Source organism: Mirounga angustirostris, unplaced genomic scaffold, assembly GCF_029215605.1.
Source record: "Mirounga angustirostris isolate CCGP_5_RB_7025 unplaced genomic scaffold, mMirAng1.0.hap1 SCAF_9, whole genome shotgun sequence".
Taxonomy (NCBI): Eukaryota; Metazoa; Chordata; class Mammalia; order Carnivora; family Phocidae; genus Mirounga; species Mirounga angustirostris.
In genome coordinates, this window is record NW_026991717.1 from 1,010,474 (window position 1) to 1,029,853 (window position 19,380).

General features: G+C 59.6%; 1 protein-coding gene across 2 annotated transcripts in view; it reads right to left on the minus strand.

Annotated features, from left to right (window-relative positions):
• Positions 1-19,380, minus strand: part of RASGRF1 (Ras protein specific guanine nucleotide releasing factor 1) — a 98,518-nt gene that overhangs the window by 56,056 nt on the left and 23,082 nt on the right. For both annotated transcript variants that reach the window (XM_064569767.1, XM_064569768.1), the window contains exons 2-5: positions 18,652-18,758; positions 12,440-12,587; positions 5,390-5,482; positions 2,721-2,974 (exon numbers count right to left, since the gene is read on the minus strand). In XM_064569767.1, coding sequence (XP_064425837.1) covers positions 2,721-2,974; positions 5,390-5,482; positions 12,440-12,587; positions 18,652-18,758 — 602 coding nt within the window. The remainder of the gene's footprint in view (positions 1-2,720; positions 2,975-5,389; positions 5,483-12,439; positions 12,588-18,651; positions 18,759-19,380) is intronic.

Consider the following 19,380-nt stretch of genomic DNA (forward strand, 5'->3'; position numbering starts at 1 on the left):
AGTAAGAAAAACAGAGTGGAATACATTGATTGCTTCTCCATGTTGAACCAGCCCTGCATTCTTGGTGTAAATTTCATTTACTCATGATTATTTCTGGATCCAACCTGGTAATGTTCTGTATCTACAAGATCCGATAGGAAACAGACTTTGCTTTGGATGCTGGAGGGACACTGGCCTCACAGAGGAGGAGGGAAGCGTCCCCTCCCGTTCGATGTGGATTCCGTTCCTGGCAGGTGCATCACCGGGGGCGTGACTGCTAGGTTAATGTCTTGCTCCCACGGAGCACCGGACACGTAGCTCGGTGCGAGATGCTGTGTATGAACCCCTCACTGGATCCTCCAACCCCTGTAAGAGGCAGGTACGCTCCTGGAGGCCGTGAGAACTGATGAGGCTGCCGCTGTTTGGACCAGGATCAGTGAGACCGCAATGGCAAGAGCCTGGCGCCAGGAGGAGGAAGCTTCCTCCCTCCTGTTTATCCTCAGGCAAAGGCCTCCGACCTGATTGCGCACTCGTTGAGAGATAAAAACCATGGGCTATTTTTTTCAACAACTTTTGAGCGAAGGAGGGGAGCCAGCCTAAAAACTCTTAACTGAAGACTCCAGGATAAAAGAAGTCCATGAAAGATCGATGAAGAATAATAAAAGCATGGAAAGATTAAAGAAACGCAAAAGCACACGTTTCTTAGTGGTTGTGACAAGCGGTCACCAAAGGCTTGCAATCGTGGCCTAAAATGCGAGAACCTGGTGCAGTACAGAAGGGTACCAATACCTCCCACAGCACAGCTGACCCCCGAACGGCCTGGGTTCGGACCCCGCGGCCCGTTACCTGCGGGTTTCGTTGATAAATACGGTACGGCGCCAAACATGTATTTTCCTTGTGATTTTCTGAACACTGTTTTCTCCTCTCCAGCTTTCTCTATTGTAAGTTACGGTCTATAAACCATTTAACGAGCAGATTACGTTTGATTGACATGTCATCAGTAAGGCTATCCGTAGTTAAGATTCGGGGAGCCCAAAGCTATGTGTGGATTTCCGAGTGTGCACCCCTCACCCCCGAGGTGTCCAAGGGTCAGCCGCGCCGAGCCTCTGGGCAGGCGGCTGCCTGCAGGTGCAGTCTGTGACCCGTGGCCGCGGCACCAGTGGGAGATGGGGTTCCCCAGCTCCACCCCAGACCTCCCAACAGAGAAGCACAGGGTGGGTCCCCACTCCTGCGCTCACGTGTGCATGTCTGTGGACCCTGCTGCACCACCCGGGGCACTCAGGAAGGGGTGCATCCTGCCACCCCATCGGAAAGACCCCACTGCAGTTTCTGGGGTGTTACCCGATTTCACAAAAAGGTAATTGATTTTCTTGGTTTTAGGAAATAAGGGCATTTATGTAATACTTAAAAATTCTGTTCCACATGTATATTAAGCATCAACCTTGTAAGGCCAGGTGGTTCAATTTCTAGAAGGTCTTATGAGGTCAAAGGCTGTTCCCCGCCCCGTCTGTCTGTCCGTCTCTTTCCTGCCCCGACCCTGGTGCGGCGTCCACACCCACGGCCTCAGCCTGCCCATCCCAATGACTCTGGGCCTCTCTAACCGGACCCCTGACCGGCGTCCACACCTCTCCATCACCTCCGGACCACCCCACAGGCCCCTCGCACCCGGCACCCCCTGGGTCCTGACCACCGTGGGGCAGGCCTGGGTGAGGGCCGGTTAGGGTGAGTGAAGCGGCTGAGTGAGGCGTATTTTGGCAGGATCACAGCCGAAGGAACATCTCGGGGTACACGGCGGCCCACCCTAATTCCTGGGGGGGGTTGCTCACACATTGCACTCTGGTTATGTGTTTTCACGTCCATTCACCCAATTTTAACACCCACCGAAAAGCTCATCTATTTAAACCATTTCTTAAGAAACCCCTTTTAAAAAGAGGTTGACAGCCGAAGGGTGGCCCCTAGCTCGGCCTTCTGGGGCAGCACGGGGCCCACAGTGACGCCAGAGTTGCCATCTGGGAACGGTAAGTGCGTCTGCAGGGCAGGTGGACCATGCAGCACAGAGCCTGGCCTCTAGGTCCTTGCGGCCCCATCAGGGTAGAGCGGAGCACAGTCAGCGTTCCGGGGCCAGATTTAAAACTCGGAACAGGGCGCCTGGGTGGCTCAGTCGGTTAAGCGACTGCCTTCGGCTCAGGTCATGATCCTGGAGTCCTGGGATCGAGTCCCGCATCGGGCTCCCTGCTCGGCGGGGAGTCTGCTTCTCCCTCTGACCCTCCCCCGTCTCATGTGTTCTCTCTCTCTCTCAAATAAATAAATAAAATCTTAAAAAAAAAAAAAAAATCAGTTAAAAAAAAAAAAAAAACTCGGAACAGTTCCGCCGCGGCTTCTCAGCGTCAGCATTAACACGGCGGGAGCCACGAGCCCCTGCTGGGGGGCCTGTCTGTGCCCGCCGGGGGTCCCAGCAGCCCTGGCCTCGGCCCCCTCGCGGCCCACAGCACCCCCCCAAGCCCAGCCAGGTTCTGGCCATCAGATGCGTCTGCAGACATGCCGGGCCTGCCCCGGGGGACACGACGCCCCAGGGGGCACCTCCACCCACTGCACGGCACCCCCACTTGCGGGGGGGTGGCCTGGAGCCACGTGGCTCGGGCGGCCTCCACACCGTGGGGGCCGTTCGCTCAGCGGTGCCGGGCGGTCTCCGTCCGCCGTGGCCGAGCGCCCGGGGTGGGCCGGCCTCTGAGGGAGCTCACCTGTTCAGGAAGATGCTGCTGACGTCGTCGTGCGTGATGGGGGGCTTCTTGGAGCTAGCTGCCATCCGCAGCGGGCGCAGGAAGTTGTTGACCAGGATGTGCAGCTGCTGCACATACTCGGCCTCGGCCTCCAGCATGCTGAACACCACCTGGTTCCTCTTGCGCATGCTGTCGGCGTGGGGCGAGCGGATGTAGTCCTGGATGACGGTCTTCCACTTGCGCCGACATAACCAGCCCCGAAGGAAGCTCTGCACCTGTGGACCGGGCGGGAGGGGGCTCCGTCAGCGGGGCCGCGGGGCCCCCGGGGCAGGGACCGGGCTTTGCCACCCCTGCCCCCCAGCAGGCTGGGTGTGCAGGGGACAGCCCTGCCGAGGGCCAGGCTGCGAGGTCCTGGGCGAGTCGCCCGGTAGCTCTGACCAGTCCCCCATCTGCAGACAGGGCTCACAAGGGGGCCCCCGGGCTCCAGTGCGGTTGGGGAGCTTGCCAAAATGCAGATGCCAGGCCCCACCCCGGACCTCTGCATCCTAACGAGACCCCTGGGGGGCTGTAGAAGCGTTCTCTGAAGGAGGAAAAGGGTGGCCCGGGCCTGCATTCCAGGAGGGGGCCGGAGAACAGGGGCCTGCCAGGCCGTGCTGGGCCCACCACATCTCGGCTAACAACTGGCCTGAAAGCCCAGAAGTTCCCCTGAACGCTCGTCTGGAGAGAGGGCGATTATCAAATTGAACAGAACGTGGCAAATGAGTTAATCCCATGCTTGGGGCCTCGTCAGCGCTTCTGCCTGGAACCTCTCCTCCTGCCTCCGTGGGGGAACGGACGCTGATACTTGATCTTGGAGTCGGGCTGCTTGGCATGGCCGCGTGTTGGCAAGAACTCGGGCGAGGACCTCGATCCCCAGCCACACAGAGCTCGCTGCGGCTCTTGCGGCTGGCATGGAGCCCGGGGCGGGGGGTCCCGGGGTCGCCTGCTGAGGACCAGGCACGGATGCTCGTCAGTCTCAGCTGAAAGGGGCACCAGCAGCAAGTTTAGTCGGCGGCTGCGGATCTGTGGCTGGGGCTGTCTGTCTCAGAGACGGGGCCAGCCCTGAGTCCAGACCACTCTCTTCCAGGGCAGGGAGGCTCTCTCCACCAGGGAGGGCTTGCCCTGAGGCCCAGGAGGGTGAAAATGGAGGGAGGGATGGAGCAGGATTTCAGCTGGTACTTAAAATGTTCCAACCAGGGGCGCCTGGGGGGCTCAGCCGGTTGGGCATCTGCCTTCAGCTTGGGTCATGATCTCAGGGTCCTGGGATCGAGCCCCGAGTCGGGCTCCCTGCTCCACGGGGAGCCTGCTTCTCCCTCTGCTGCTCCCCCTGCTTGTGCTCTCTCTCACTCTCTGACAAATAAATAAAATATTAAAAAAAAAAGTTCCAACCAGAAGAGCTTCTCAAAATGGGCTAAGCAGCCCAGGGGAGTCACAGCACAGAGGGAGTCCAGCATGCCCCTGCCGGGGTGGGGCTTGGCTCGGACCTGGTGACGAGTCCCGAGGCCCGCGGGGGCCTGGCAGGTCCTCCAGACGCAGGAGGCCGGCCGCTGGGACGAATGGGGCTTGTGTGGCAGGTGGGCCCCGGGCTGTGCGACCTTGTGTTTTCCAGGAGGGGCTGTGTCCAGGGAACAGAGGACATGTGCTCTGGAGCTTGGCTGGGTCGAAACGTCACGAGCAAACGCCGAGCTGGGTGACCTGGGCAAGGGCCTTTGACTCTCTGCACCTCGCCTCCCCGTGCGTGAAATGCAGATAATAATGAAACCCCAGAGGGTTTTCAGTGAGGAATGAATTAATCTGCATAAAGCTCCTAGAATAGTATCAGACACATAGGAAGTGTTTAATGAATGTTAGCTATTTCTATTTTTGAGAAACAAAATCCAGATTTTTACGTGAAGTGTTTAGCTTCTAAAGCACTGGCAACAAATTAAAAAGAAAAAAAACACACTGTGCGGGCTCAGAACCCCAGACATGCCGGGAGGCTGAACTTGGCCTGGGAGGACGCCCGTGTGCAGTTTCCGGTCTGGGGGCGTCGGGGCTTTCTGCCCGCTCCACATGCAGGATTGTCCGGTTTCACCGGTCTGTCTTAGGGTGACTCGGGCTCCCCAGCTTCAAGTCTGGCAGCTTGCACACGCACACACGCCCCTTCCCTGTGCACCTGCCGCCCTTGGCCGGCCCACAGTGCTGGTCGGCACCCCAGCCACCAGGCGGATTCCCAGGGCCTTCTACGACCTCTGGACTTTCACGGGGCAAACCAGCAGGGGCAGCTCTGGGGTCCAGGGGCTCCCATGCCGAGGTGGGCGGGGGACTAGAAGGGGCAGCTGTGAGAGGAAGGATCTGCTTGAGGAGGGGGCTGGGGTGGGGCAGTGGGGGAGGGGGCCAGGGGAGGGTGTGTGGCAGGGGGGCCGGGGCCGGGGGGGCCTTAGGAGGTTGCCCCCATTATATGAGAAAAGCTTACAGCTGGAGCCTGCAGCCTGGGTTCCTTCCGCTTTGGAGCCTGTTCTACACATAAAACGGGGAGGCCACTACCCCCAGGGACAGCTCGGAGAACCCGCCTGACCAGTGCTGTTCAGGGGTCCTGTCTCAGGCTGCCCTGGGGGCAGGGGGACAGGGGTGACAGTGCCAGGAGGCTCTCTAGGGGGGCTGGTACAGACCTTCTTGATCTTCTTGATGTCGCTGTCCTCATCGTTGGGGGTGACGGTCTGGGTGGACTGGATGCGCTCATTGTCCTTGAGCAGGGATGCGATCTGTAACAGAGACGCGGGTCCCAGTGGTGAGTGAGCGCCCTGTCACCTCCCCCAGGGGGCCTTTGGCGCGTGTCCCCTGCTCTGCGGGAGGCTGTGGAGCCAGACGGTGAGGGAGCACTGGACTGGGAGCCCTGGCACCCGGGGTCTGGGCAGCGGGCACCCCAGTGTAATCTGGGGGCTTTGCCTTTAATCTGTGATTGTCTTTCCTATGCCCCAAACCATCGGCCCCTTTATTTTTAATTTTTACTGTGGCAAAATAACATCAAACTTAACCATTTTAACCTGTTTCAGGAGTACAGTTGAGAGGCTTTAAAGTACGCGCACGCCGTTGTGGAGCCGTCCCCGCCATCCATCTTCAGAACTTTCCATCGTCCCACACTGAAACTCTGGCCCCATGAAACAACGTTTCCCTGCCGCCCCCCACGCCCAGCCCCCCGTCAACCTTCTGACTATGAGCTTGACTCCTCTCCGTCCTCACAGGACTGAAATCCTACAGAATCCGTCCTTCTGTGACCGGCCGATTTCACTTGGTCTAAGTAACGTCCTCCACGTCCACCCATGCTGCCGCAGGTGTCCGAACACCGTCCTTGTTAAGCTTGAGTAATTTCCCGTGGTACTTACGTACCCTATTTTGCAACCCCTTCATCTGTAAATGGACACTTGGGCGGTCCCCTTATTTTTTCAGACAAAGCTGTGCTGGAATCACAGAAAAGCGGTGTTTTCCTGCTGGCCTGGCTGCCCCCCACCCCCCGGGCTGCCCGGAAGCCCTTCTCTGCCCAGGAGCCCCCTGTGGACGCCGCTGGCCTAGAAACACGGGCCAGCCCTGGGAAGGAACGCCCGTCTGCCCTAGAAAGCCTCCAGGCGCCTGATGCGGGGATCAGAGAGTCCAGCGCAGCTGCAAGGACAGAACCAAGGGGTGGTGCCCAGGAGAGGGGGCCCTGGCCACACGGTGGCGGGCACCTGGGCCTCCTCGAGTGGACGGCCGGGGCGCGTTCGCCCGCCGCCCCGAGCCGGCGCTTCTGCTTGCTCTCATCCACCTGCTCCTGGTGCGTCACGCGCGGCTGGGTGCTCGGCACACACCAGAGCACGACATAGGGAGGTGGATTCCAGGAGAATTGGAGCAAGAGCAACAACATAGAGCTCACCCCCAGGAGCACGCTGCCGCCGCTTGGCCCCGCAGACTCAAGATAGTAGCTTGGGGAGCCTCCAAACGTGGCCACCAAGCCAGCTCCCTCTGCAGAGCACGGGGCCCTGTCCCCTCAAGGCCACTTGCTGAACCGCACACGGAATGGGCTCTCACGATTGAGCGTTTTGAAAGCAAAATGGAACGGTTACCCGCTCTCCACTCCCCTGGTTGCTAAAATTACCCCAGCGATGCTTGCAGAGTGACTGAAAATATCTGAGCGGCACTCAGGCCGGCGCGGGCTCTTCTTCCTCCGCCCGTCGTCCCCCGCCCTGCCCCCCTCCCCGGGGCCTTTTCCAATTCTCCGAGAACACCTGCACGTCGACATGCAGGCTGACTCTTTGATCTGTGCTCCAGAGGGCTGAGGGACACACACGTGCACACCCATGCCCATGCGCACACAGACACATGCGTGTGCACGTGCAGGCTCTTAGCTCGGAAACGCGGGGATGCCCGGTCAGCGCCCCACACCTGGCCTGGTATTATCACTTCTCCGCCACAGCTTTGCACACCCTACCCCTCCTCTCTTCACAACGGCGATGCACGTGTGCGTGTGTGTGTAAGTAGCCTGTGTCTAAAACTGATGGCGCTCTTCTCAGGCAGAGGCCTCAGCAGGCCCAGGGCGGAAAAGAGATGGAATGAGGTCAGGCGCTATGCTCCATGTCAGGCAGTGCTGGCAAGCTCTGGAGTCTTTACTTAAGGAGTGGGCTGGGTGGGCAAACTCTGGAGTGCTGTGAGCCCGGGGACCCTACAGAGGTCATGGGCCGTGGCTCCTTTCTGCCAGGAGCAGGCGTTGGGAGGTGGTGGGAACCCCAACCCCATAGAGCTCCCACCGGCAACCTTTCTCGAAACCTGGCCAGTCCCCTCTGGGGGGGATTTGCTGTGGACCCAGTTTGCTAGGCTGGCACCCAGGGGCTGCTTGGTTGACCCTCGTCAATGACGGCCCCAGAGAGCTGGCACTTGGGCTCCTGCCTGCCCCTTGGCTGGCTGCCCACTGGCCCCGAGATGGCATCTCTGATCCAGAATGCATTTAGTACAGCAGCTGATAGTGGAATTCATCCAGGTGTTTTTTTGTTAGCAGCCAAGGTTTTGCTAAAGACCCCATACTTCTTGCTTTTCAAGGAGCTGACACATGGCCCAGCGTCCTCTCCTTCCTGCTCGATCCCCTCTGGCCTCTTGCAAGCCATCCAGGTGCCCATCTCTGTCCCCCTGGGCCAACCTTGTTCACATGTCCTTGTGGCATCTCTGTGCTGGGCTCTGGCAAGATGCAGCTGGAGGTGGAGAAGCCAGATCCCTCCCTGGAGGAGCTCCCAGCCTAACAGGGGGGTCAACCCAACAGGACAAGGCCAGAACAAGCGTGCGGCCACTGCAGTGGGGGGGGGGGGGTCTCCCCAGGGAAGCAGCAAGGGCCATCCAGAAGAGGTTCTGAAGGATGAATAGGAGTCCAACAGGAGGGCTATGGGACAGAGGACTTCCAGTGGAGGGGATGCTGTGGACGGAGCCACGGGGCATGCAGGGCGTGGTGTGCCAAGGCAGCAGGGGACATGGGAGGCAAGCCTCCAGGCGTGGAGGTGCGCCCCAGTGCGGACTGCGGGGTCAGCTGTGCTCTCCCACGTTCCCCAGAGCGGTCTCCTCACTGCCCTACCTTCCGTGCTGGGGATCCATGGCAAGCTCTGTTTGCAAGACTGATCCAAACCCTGCACTGAAGATCTCGAGGGTCCTTCCAGAGCCAGGCCTCCGGGACTCAGGGTGCTTCGAGCCAATAACGTATTAGGACTGCGTCTAAGCTCCTACCTTGCCCTGCAGGGCCTGCATCACCGCTCCACACTCCCCTCTGAACATCAACGGGAGAAAGATCGCTGCTGAAACAGTGAAATGCTGCCAAGCGGGATGCCCGGAGCGGATGCTTTTTCTCAGAAGTGGATGCCCCTTTGCTTTAGCAGGTCCTCAGCTGCGTGGACGAAAGACGGGGCCTGGCTGGGGGTGGTCGGGTGAGCCAGAGAGCAAGGGTGCACGGTGCGGTGCAGACTTCCGTCAGGGTGCAATCTCGTGTGTCCCTGGAGAGAGGCGGCCGCGGGGCTGTAGGGTGCAGCGATGGGGCTGGGGACCGGGAGCAGGACCTGCGCAGAGCCCCAGACCCGCAAGGGCCCAGGTTTGGCTGAGGGCTCGGCTGTTGCCGCCCAGATGTTCTGAGGGCCCTGGGTCCTCCTTGTGCCCCAAGCCCTGCAAATTTTGTAGCTGGGCCCGAAGGAAAGGAAACCATGAAATGCTTAACGATGGGCTCTCTGAAGGAAAGACCCCCACTGGCAGCACCTGCCGAGTTCATGGTGGAAACAGTCCACGTCCAACTCCCACAAATGGAGTAACCAGCCTGCAGAACTTCTGAAGGTTAGACGGCAGGCTCCTGCAGGCCACTAGGAGCCAGCTCCCAAGCACCACGCTGTGTGTGTGGGGGGGGTCCTGGTGAAATATCCCCCCGCCAGGAAGGGCCAGGGGACATGAGTGCGGGGGCGTCTCCTGTGTGTAAGCTGGTTCCTGACTCGGCTGTGGAAGCCACTCCTCTGCTGTGTTCACACCTTTCGGGAAGTCTGTTCCGTGTTCCGCACGACAGCCCGGGTTGGGGGCTTGGGGACGGAAGGGGGAGGCACAGTCAGGTGGCCATTTGGGCTTCTGTGGACTCTGGTTCTCCTCCATGGACGGACGAGGCAGGGCTGTGCGGGCCTGGTCCTGTGACGCGCTGTGTCCACGGAAGCGTGAGCAGAGGTGTGCTCATTGCTTGCAGTTCCCTTCCCTGCGTGTGAGCCGGGGGCTCCATCGGCTGTGTCCCTGACTCCGAGCAAGCGTTCAGGAGCAGGACCCCCAGTGGACACCCCGTGTGAGGGAGGAAGCAACCCTTGCTGCTTGAGGCCCCCGCGATGTGGGGGTGGTGACTGCCGCGGGATCCGGGTCACCCTGACCGATGCGTGAGCTGACCACCGGCGGGGTACGGGGCAGTGTGGGGCGAGGGCAGGGGAAGGCGAGCCCCTGCACGTCCTCAGGGGTGTGCGGCGACAGGCTTGAGCAGCTGCTGACACTGTGGTCAGCAGATTCGCCTCCTTTCATCAGACCTGGCTCCTCAGGGCGTAGGCACGGGCCAAGGATCTGGAGCCAGGAGACCCAAGTCCGAGGGCTGGGACTCCATCACTCAGGTGACCTTGGAGCAACCTTGGATAAGTCCCTCCCTTTGCTGTGGACCTCAGCGTCTTCAGATCCCTCCAGCGGTCCCGGTCCAAGGCCTCCTGCATCCCTCACGGCCTACTTCCTGGGAACTGGCTGTGTCCACCCGCCCTGCAGGGTGTGTGTGTGAGACAGAGGCTACAGCCCGAAAGCCTAAGACGGCCTTTCTGTCAAAGTCTTCTTGAGAGGCCTCTTTTGCCCTGGAGGGTGATGCACTCAGTTGGAAGCGTTGCTCCACATTCCGAGTTGGCTTCTGCTGCCATCTGACTCACACGCACACATGCACACTCACTACCGACCTGCTTCTGTTCCCCAGCGACACGGGACTCCCCCTCGGCACCCACCCCTGTTCTTGCGCACAGAGCCCTGAAACCCGCCAAGGCCACATGCCACGTGAACCCACACCCTCTCCGCCCATAAAGGACTCACTTCTGCTTGGGTTCACACCGCAAGCTCCGTGACAACGCTGACGTCATCGTTCCCCAGCCAGACCCAGCGGGAGACACTTCCATCGCTCCAGGACCCAGCTCAGAGCATGACGCCCGTGCATTCTCTGAGCACCTACTATGTGCCAGGCATAAGGAGCGAGTGAGAAAGGGCAGCCTGGCCCTCCAGGAGCACCCCGCCCCGGAGTCGGCTCTGCTGAGGCAGGCGGGGTGTGGGAACGGAGCAGGGGCAGTGAGCGTTCTCCCGGCTGGGGCGGGGGCCTGGGAGGCAGCATTGGACCTGCCAGGACTCCACGAGGCAGGAACGTGGGATGACAAGGGTGCAGGGCGCAGGGCTCACGGCTCTGGGCACTGGCTGGAGCCCCTCGAGACTCGGGAGTTATGGGGAAGAGGATGAGGCCGTGGGCAGCGGTCAGGGGGTTGCAGGCTGAGTGAGTGAGTGAATGGCACCTGGACCGCCTTGCTCATAAAGCTAATAATGTGGGACTGGGGTCGGGCCTCTGGTTCCTCACGGGGTGCAGCCTGGACTCGGGGATGTGTGCTGGGCTGGGGGAGATCCCCGGGGGGTGGTCTCCGGGATGGTTCTGATTCCAGAATGAACCAGGTGGCTTAGAGACGGGACAAGCTTGCATCCTGGAGCCGTGCGGGAAGAGGCTCCGAGCAGAGTGGAAAGACTGACAAGTGGACAGCCAGCCCTGGGCTCCAGTCCCAGCTCTGCGCCCCCCAGCTGTGTGTGCTCGGGCAGGTGGCTTGTGGTCTCTGAGCCTGCATCCCCTCAGGATGGTCATGGGCGGACTGAGGCGGCCTGTCCGAGGTGCCCGATGCAGGACTGGGGAAGGTATGCTGAACCTGACATTTGGTTGAACCCGAACTCCCAAGGGCACACTGCAGCTTCGTGATGAAGCAACAAGGTGGGATCGATGCCTTCCAGTCTGACCTCTCCAGGCAGAGCTGGCTTCAGGAGCATGGGACAGGGCCGTGGGAGCTCTGCCACTCCCATCTTGAAATTCTTAATAATTTCCTCTGAGTTCTGTTTTATAAGTGACATCTGATGGGACTGTGGGGCACAGCTCAGGGTCTCAGAGCCTTAGCTCACAGTGTTCCTACCTCTCACTCGCCGCCTCCCCGAGGCGGGTTCTCGGCTGCCCACTCCCCACACCCGGGCACCCTGGCACGCACGACCACTGCTACCCTCTGTCTGGGAGCAGCTGGGTGGCATCAGCAGGAGACACTGGAATCCATCTGCAGGAGCCTCGGTGTAGGTGCGGGGGGGGGGGGGCCAGTGCGCACCCGTGGGGTCTCAGGGAGCCGTGGGAGACAGCAGCCGGTGCATTCAGTGGGTGACCCCGTAATCTGGGTACCGAGTGCATCACGTGCAGAGGTTGGGGGAGGTGGAGGTTGAAGTTGGGGGTCACTTGCCCACCATGGGTTGGGGTGGTGGGCTGTGGGGAGGGGGGTGACTTCCTGGCCGCAGCCTTGCATTTTCCCCTTGCATTGGGCCCTGGAAATTACGTAGCTGACTCTGACTGCCAGAATCTGTGCTCTCCCATCCCCTCCTCAGCGCAGAGCCCATGGCTCTTGTGTGATGTGGCCAGATGGTGCCGTGTGCGCTGTGGGGCGAGGGCTCAGATCCTCCTACGGTGGGTGGGTGCAGAGGCCTGGGCGCTGCATTTCTAAGGAGATACCGCTTCATGGACGGCACTCAGTATCACGGTCCCAGCAGGCTCAGCCTGGTGACAGCGCAGTCCCCAGACGGCCGCCCAGCGCGCCCCGGAAGAGCCCAGAGAAGGGGCTGCCGTGCCACTGACCACCCCGTGCCCCTGCCGTGCTGGCTGGTGACGCAGGATGCTTAGCATGGTCCTCGGCACGGCACCCTGCAACCCGCCCCTCATCTTGCGCCATCCTCACAACCTTGCCGGGTGAGGGTAAAAAACCCATCTTGCAGACGAAGAAACCGAGGCACAGGGCTCAGGGGCAGAGGTGGGATTTGAACCCAGATCGGACTATGCACCCCTCCTCCTCTGCCAGTCACAGCCCCCCGCTCCCCACCCCTCCAGGAGCCCGGGGTGGCGTGCGGTGCTGGTCTGGGGCCTGGACCCGGCCGGCGGTCACCTCTGCCTTCAGCCGCTCGATCTCGATCTCCCCGTCCTCGATCTGCTGCCGCAGCTGCTTGGCCACTGTCTTCTCCGTCTCCACGATCTGCAGCAGGTGCAGGTACTTCTGCATCAGTGCTTCATGCTCCGTGGCCAGCGTCCGATAGCTGTGGACAGACGGACACGCGGGTTAACTCGCTGCCTACCTGGGCCCGGGTGGGACGCCCCCACCGACGGCACTCCCGAGGTCCCGAATGCTGCACACGGCGCCCGGGGCCTTCTCCCCAACTCCCGGCTCGCGCCCTGACCTCTGGGTCCCACTGGTGCCGTCTTCCCCCCGCAAGGCCCCCGGGGCCTTTGTGCAGGCGGATCTTCTGTCTGAAGCCTGTCTCCCCTGCCCTCTTTCCTGGGCTAGTGCTGGCTCTAGCCGCAATGCTGTGTTCTCCGACCCAGACTCCGGGGTGCCTCCCAGCCCAGGTCTCTGACGCCAAACCCAGGGCTCTGGGCACAGGACCACCCCAGGGCAGCCTCAGCCGGGAGGCTTGTGTTGGGGGAGACTGGCAACAAGGCTGGAAGGTTAAGGGGGCCAGGTCAGAGGGCCCCCCCCATAGGATAAGCAGAGGGCGGGAGAGGTAGCCCAGCATTTGTGTAGATTAACAGGCCTCAGACTTGCAGCGTGTCCCGGCTGGGGGAGCCGAAGACCAGCCAGGCAGGGGGCTGCCGTGCCCTGCCCAAGGTCACCGGTCCCAAGCCTCTGAGGGTGGAGCCAGGTCACCTGTGCTCTGGGCCAGGGTTCTCCCCGACACCCCACAGCATGAGCAGGGCCGTGTGAAGGTGTCAGAGCTGGGGAAACACCATTCCGTAGAGGAGCGCTGAGCAGCTTTGCAAGGGAAGCCTCAGTGGGGCCCATCGGCGCAGGAGGCCGGGAGGCCAGGCATGGCCGCAAAGGGAAGGTCCTCCCTGTCCCTGGTCCCCATCCTCCCCTCCCCTCCCTGCGCCTGCGTCCCAGCTTCCTCCCACCCTCGGCTTCTCCACAGCAGAGGGCTCCCAGTTTCTGGCCTCCAACCTCAGCCGCTGGAGCTCCCTGCCCACCTCCCAGCTCCACGCCTTGCCTCTCCAGCCTCACCCCTGCCCCGCGGACAGCCCTGTTCCTGCCCTGCAGCCCGCCTGCGTCATCCTCACACTCCTTTGCTGGTCCCGCCAGCCCCCCGGCATAGCCACCCCTGCCCTGCAGGTGCAGATTCTGGTTGGGGCCCCGTGCTCTGACCCAGTCTACCTGCCGGGCCCAGCCTCGCTCGCTCGCACACCCATTAGCCCAGGGGCCTCCCACGGAGCCTTGGTTTGCTCATCCGTGAAACGGGGCTGTGCCAGCGTGGACAGTCACCACACTGTGACTGCCCTCCCTGTCAGCGGGCAGAGGCCCTGCTCGCCCCGCCCTGGACCCCCGAACGTCCGTCCCTTCTGTGTCAGCAGCAGCCCTGTCCCATGGGCTCTCTCTCCTCGGCACATCGGGAGCCCTGAGTCCCTCCCCGTGAGGGACAAGCCCAGCCCCTCACCTGTGCAGCACGGTTTGTTCAGAGGGCAGCCTGCCCTCACCCACCATCCCCACTGTCCGTCCCCCGCTCGCTCCTAGCCCAGGGCAGCCCAGGGCGGCCACCTGCGCCCACTGGAGCGGGACCCGTCGGGGTGACCAGCGGGCTCCCCACATGCCCAATCGAGGGGACGCTTTCCCGTCTGGCGTCTTCTTACGTGACTTTTCAGCTGCCCTGGATGTGGCTGGTCAGTGGGGCGCCGGGCTGGCGATGCCGGCTTCAGTCACCGGCTCAGGGCCCGCACACACGTCCTCTCAGCCCTAAATGACACGGGAGCCCAGGCAGCTGCGCGTGGGGAACGGCCTTGCACTGAGGCGGTCGGGGGGACTCCAGGAGGCTGAGAAAGCCTGGTCGTGACTCCCGCCGGCCCTGAAGGCGGCAGGGGGTGGTGGGGCGGGTAGACGGGGCAGGGGGAGCGGGGCGCGGTGGACCTGGAACAAGTGCCCGGGGAGGGTCCTGATCCCGAAATCAAAGCTCGGTCCTGGCTTCCCCACCCGTCTAAAGATCAATAAGGCTGTAAGAGCGGACTCCGCTTGGCAGGACTATTTGCTTGAGACGAGGACTCTGCTTCCCTTACGAAATGAGTGTGAACTAGAATATTAGGTTTTCAAGTTTCTCCACTTCCCAAGAGGCTCAATTCTCTTTGAAAAGGAAACTCAGCAGAGAGATGACGGGGTCTGTCTTCACGTTGCCGCCCTTCTCCGCACTCCAGGGGCGTGGAAATCCGAGACTTGGTTCGTTTGTCGCGGGCGCCGGCGCTCTGCGTGGAGCCAGGTCTCCCGTGCAGCCGATCTGGGCTTCTCTGTCCCCCCCCAATAATGAGGTACTGAGCACCTCTTTGGGCAGCACTGTCTTTGGAGACTCAGAGCTGGAAGGAAACTCGGGAGCCACGAAAGACCCACGGTCTCATTTTTTACCTGGAGAAACTGAGGCCCGAGAGGGGACGAGATTTGCCCCAAACGAGAGTCTGTGAGCACGGCAGCTGGAGCTAGAACGGGGCTCCCGTCCCCGACGGCGTGGGGCTGCGCGTGCCCACAGCTCCCTCCCTGAAGTGTGGACGCGCAGCACCGAGAGACCGAGAGACCATGCTGTGGACCCTACAACTCACTTTTGTACGTACAATGTATCTATTACGTAAATGCAAGTAGAAACTAAATAAGGCTCGGGCAAAACTGCTCACGGCTCAACAGGGCTGTGGAACAGAGCCAGGCTCCCTCCTGACATGCACACACCTCACACTCACACACACGATGGACTGGGCTGGAGGCTGCATATGGCTCAGCATCTGCACTTTCCCCCTAGAGATACAGAAGCATGTAAGTCAGCCTCAGGATGGCCTCTCCCACGCTGGGGTGTAATCCCTCCGAATCCCCGGGACCACAGATCTGACGGGTTTCTACCCCGGCTGCCAGGTGGTGTTACAGACGCAGCTGGCCTTAAGATGGGGAGATGATCTTGGTGGGCCTGACCCCATCACTCGAAGCATCTAAGATGGAGTTTTCTCTGCTGGGTCATGGAAGGGGGAGGTCAGAGATTTGGGGCTGCAGAACTAATCATTAAAATTCGAGGTTTCATGCGCATAGAATGGAAAGCGCAGGCCTTAAGTGCATGGTCTGACAGGTTTTGATCCCTGCATACCTCACCTGGGACAAAGAACGTTCCATCACCCCAGCAAGTTCTCTCTCACCCCTCCCAGCCAGCCCACCCCACAAGCGACTTCTGCTCAGATTCCTTCGCCACAGGCGAGCTTGGCCTATCTTACAATTTCACGTCCCTGGAATCAGACCGCCTGCCCTCTTTTGTGTCTGGTCCTTCTTCCTCCGCACGTTGACTTTGACGTTGATCCGTTGTGTTCCGCTTGTCTGTGGCGGGTTGCTTTCCATCGCTGAGCGGTATTCTGTCGTGTGGACCTACCGGGCTTGTCTGCACGTCTGTCTGCGGATGGACACCTCGGCTAGTTCTAGTCTGGGGACTATTGTGCATAAAGCTGCTAAAGGACACGTGTATACAAGACTTGTTGTGGATGTTTTTTGTTTCTCTCAGATAAACACCAAAAGGTTGGAATTGCTGGTCACAGAGCAGGCCTAGCAAGTTTAAATTGCTAATTTGTAAGCAACTATCTAACAGTTTTCTGAAGAGGCTGAGCCATTTTCCGCTCCTGCCTGCTTGTGTGCGTTGTGGGGCCCCACCCCGGCCCACCTTCTGCTGCTGTGTCTACGCACCCTTCGCCGGGCTGGACTCCATACGTAGTAGAGTCTCACTGCCTCTAAGACATTTTTGTATCAGTGGATTTTCTAAATCAGAGTAGTCCTGGTTCTCAGAATGTACAACCAATTAGAACTCTGTATCGCTTCAACACGTAGAAAGCCCCTGCACATAAACAGGTTCATTTGGTTCTCAAAACAACCCTGCTCTTGGTTAGTGCAGGGAGATTGAGGTCCGCCTGCTGTCCCCGAGTCTGGGTTCTTCCCATGTGAATCCATCCTCCACGACACCGACAATTTCCGCTCAAGACTGTAGCCCTGACTGTGTTATTGCCCTGGTGTAAAACCTTCGATAGCTCCCACTGCTCACAGAGTAAAGGCCAAACACCCCAGCTGGGTGTTCAAGACCCGTTATGACCTGGTTACACTCCACCTTACAAAGCCCACACTTGGTCTCTTCATTATTCCTGGAAGCCTCTCTCCTACATCAGCCTTGGGGTGGGGCTGGGGGCCGAAGTGCTCATAGTTAAACCCCTTAAATATGCCCCTGGTCCTCTGGCTTAGATCAAATGTCACCCTATTTCCAGCTTCGCTCATCTCCCTGCAGATGGAAGTAATGTCTCTTCCTCGTGGTGCCTTGTACTTACCAGGGCCTTCGTGTACCAGAGCTAGCCGTGAGCATGTCTAATGACTTCCTGACTGGACGGAACATCCCTGGGGAACACCTGCAACCATCCGACTGCCCAGCACCACACTCAGAGCCTGACTTTACAAGTTCATGTGTGAGAACCTGGTCTCCATGGCTGGACTAGACACTCCTCGAGGACAGGAATGGGCATGGCCTGACCTCGAGGTCACAGTCAGTGTTATGGCCATAATAAAGGGTTTCTGGTCAGCTGGCTTGTTCCAGGGCTCAAGGAAGGGCCCTGGTATCCACCCACCCACCCATCCATTCACCCATCCATCCACCCACCCACCCATTCATCCATCCATTCATCCATCCACCCACCCACCCACCCATCCATTCATCCATCTACCCACCCACCCACCCACCCACCCATTCATTCATCCATTCATCCATCCACCCACCCACCCATTCATCCATTCGTCTATCTATCCATCCACCCACCCATTCATCCATCCATCCACTCACCCACACATCCATCCATCCACTCACCCACCCATCCACCCATTCATCCATCCATTCATCCACCCACCCACCCATTCATCCATTCATCCATCCACCCACTCACCCACCCACCTACCCATCCATTTCCCTATCCATCTATCCACCCTCCCACCCATTTGCCTATCCATACATTCACCCATCCATCCATCCACCTACCGACCCATTCACCTATCCATCCCTCACACCCATTCATCCATCCATCCGTCCATCCATCCATCCCCATCCATTTATCCATCCCCTCACCCACACACCATCCATGCATCACTCATTACCTGTCTATCCATCCACCATCACACATATTTTAAACACATCCATTTATCATTCATCTACCCTCTATTAATCCACCATTCATCTTCCATTCAACATCCAACCTTGCATCCATTCCCTATCCATTCATTCATTTTTGAATTCTTCCAGTCCACATTTGCTGACCACTTGCCTATGCCTCTCTAAGCCCTGGGGATGCAAAGAATCAGACTTGGTCTGTGCACTCAGGACCCTACACTCTATAGGAAGATAGACACAGAAGCACACTGCTCTCCGCTGACCCAGAAAGATCACCTGCTGAGAGGGGTGACTCTGGGGGTCCCTGCCCTCAGACAGGACCTGGTTCTGCCAGGGGATGGTCAGCTGTGGAGCCACACCCCAGCCCATAGGCCTGTCACTTCCCTACAACCCAAGAGACTCAATCCAGTGTGGAGCCTCATTTTCTCTGCAACATAGAGCCCTTTGCTCTTCTCTCCATCTGGCCCCTCCAGCGAGGGGCACACATTGCTGGGAATGAGGAGGGGTTCTGGAATCCCTGAGCTCAGAGAAGTTTAGAGGATTTCCCTCTATAGAACAGGAAACAGGCCCAGAGGAAAGACAGGAGCTGTTCATGGTCATGAAGCAGATTAGTTGCTGCATCCGGATTGGAGCCCGGGCTTAGACTTTGGTAGCCATAAAACCCTTGACCCCAACGGAATTGAGCCATAAAACCCTTGACCCCTACTGGGAAGGAAGGAGCCAGTGCATTAAAGCAGGTGGGAGGCTGCTTCTCAGTCTCCTGCTCCTGGTGGCACCGAGGGAGGCAAAGACCGAGAGCCCCAGGGCTCCCAGGGGACCCCTGCCAAGAGCCCTCCTTACAGCTCTCCTTCTCCCCTCCCTTCCTCCCTGCCCCCTCCACCCCCGGGGCCTGGGTTTGTGCTGGGGCGGGGCCCTTGCGTTCAGCCTCTTCTGCAGCGACTGAGGGGTGGGCGGGACATACCTGGCGTGAGCGATGGCTGCCACCCACTCGTCACAATCCTTGGCATCCTCTGTCCTCAGCTCCAGGGCTTTCTGGTTCTCGTGGCTGAAGTTGACCGTGAAATAATGCTGTACCAAGAAGAAGACATCTCTGGTCACCAGGGCGTCTGCGGCTCTCAGTCTGGCTGGTTTGCGAAGCGCTCGCGGCCGCGTCAGCCAGGCGCAGATTCGTTATTTGTGATCACGGGAATGCTATTCCAGTTAGCATTTTCAAACTCCTGATTAAAGCAGGCTTTGTACGATGGAACAGAGCCTATGCTTAGGATGGTGTAGGAAGGTAGCAAACCCCACAAAGCCCGGTTTGTCAACAAATTGCAAAAAAGCCAGTTTTAAACCATCAGGTGTGCTGGGAGGAAGGCAGAGGAAAAACACCGCGGGAGGATCCCCTTTGGGAATCGGGCACCAACTGAGTACTGCTTGCCTGTAATTCACTCCACAGAAATGTACCAAGCGCTCCTCTGGTCCTGGGGTGAAAGCAATGAACAGACAGACAGGGACCCGAGGAGCGCCCACCGGAAGCACCCCTGATGGTGCAGGTGACCTGGAGCCGCTCAAGCACAGGGCCTGACCCCTAGGCTCCTGGAAGGAGAGCACCCAACAATAGACACACGTGTTACACTGTCCAGGTTAACGCCCCTCAGCTCCTAGAACAATGCCTGTAGCCCCGTGAGCACGCCTGTTAGCTAAGGTC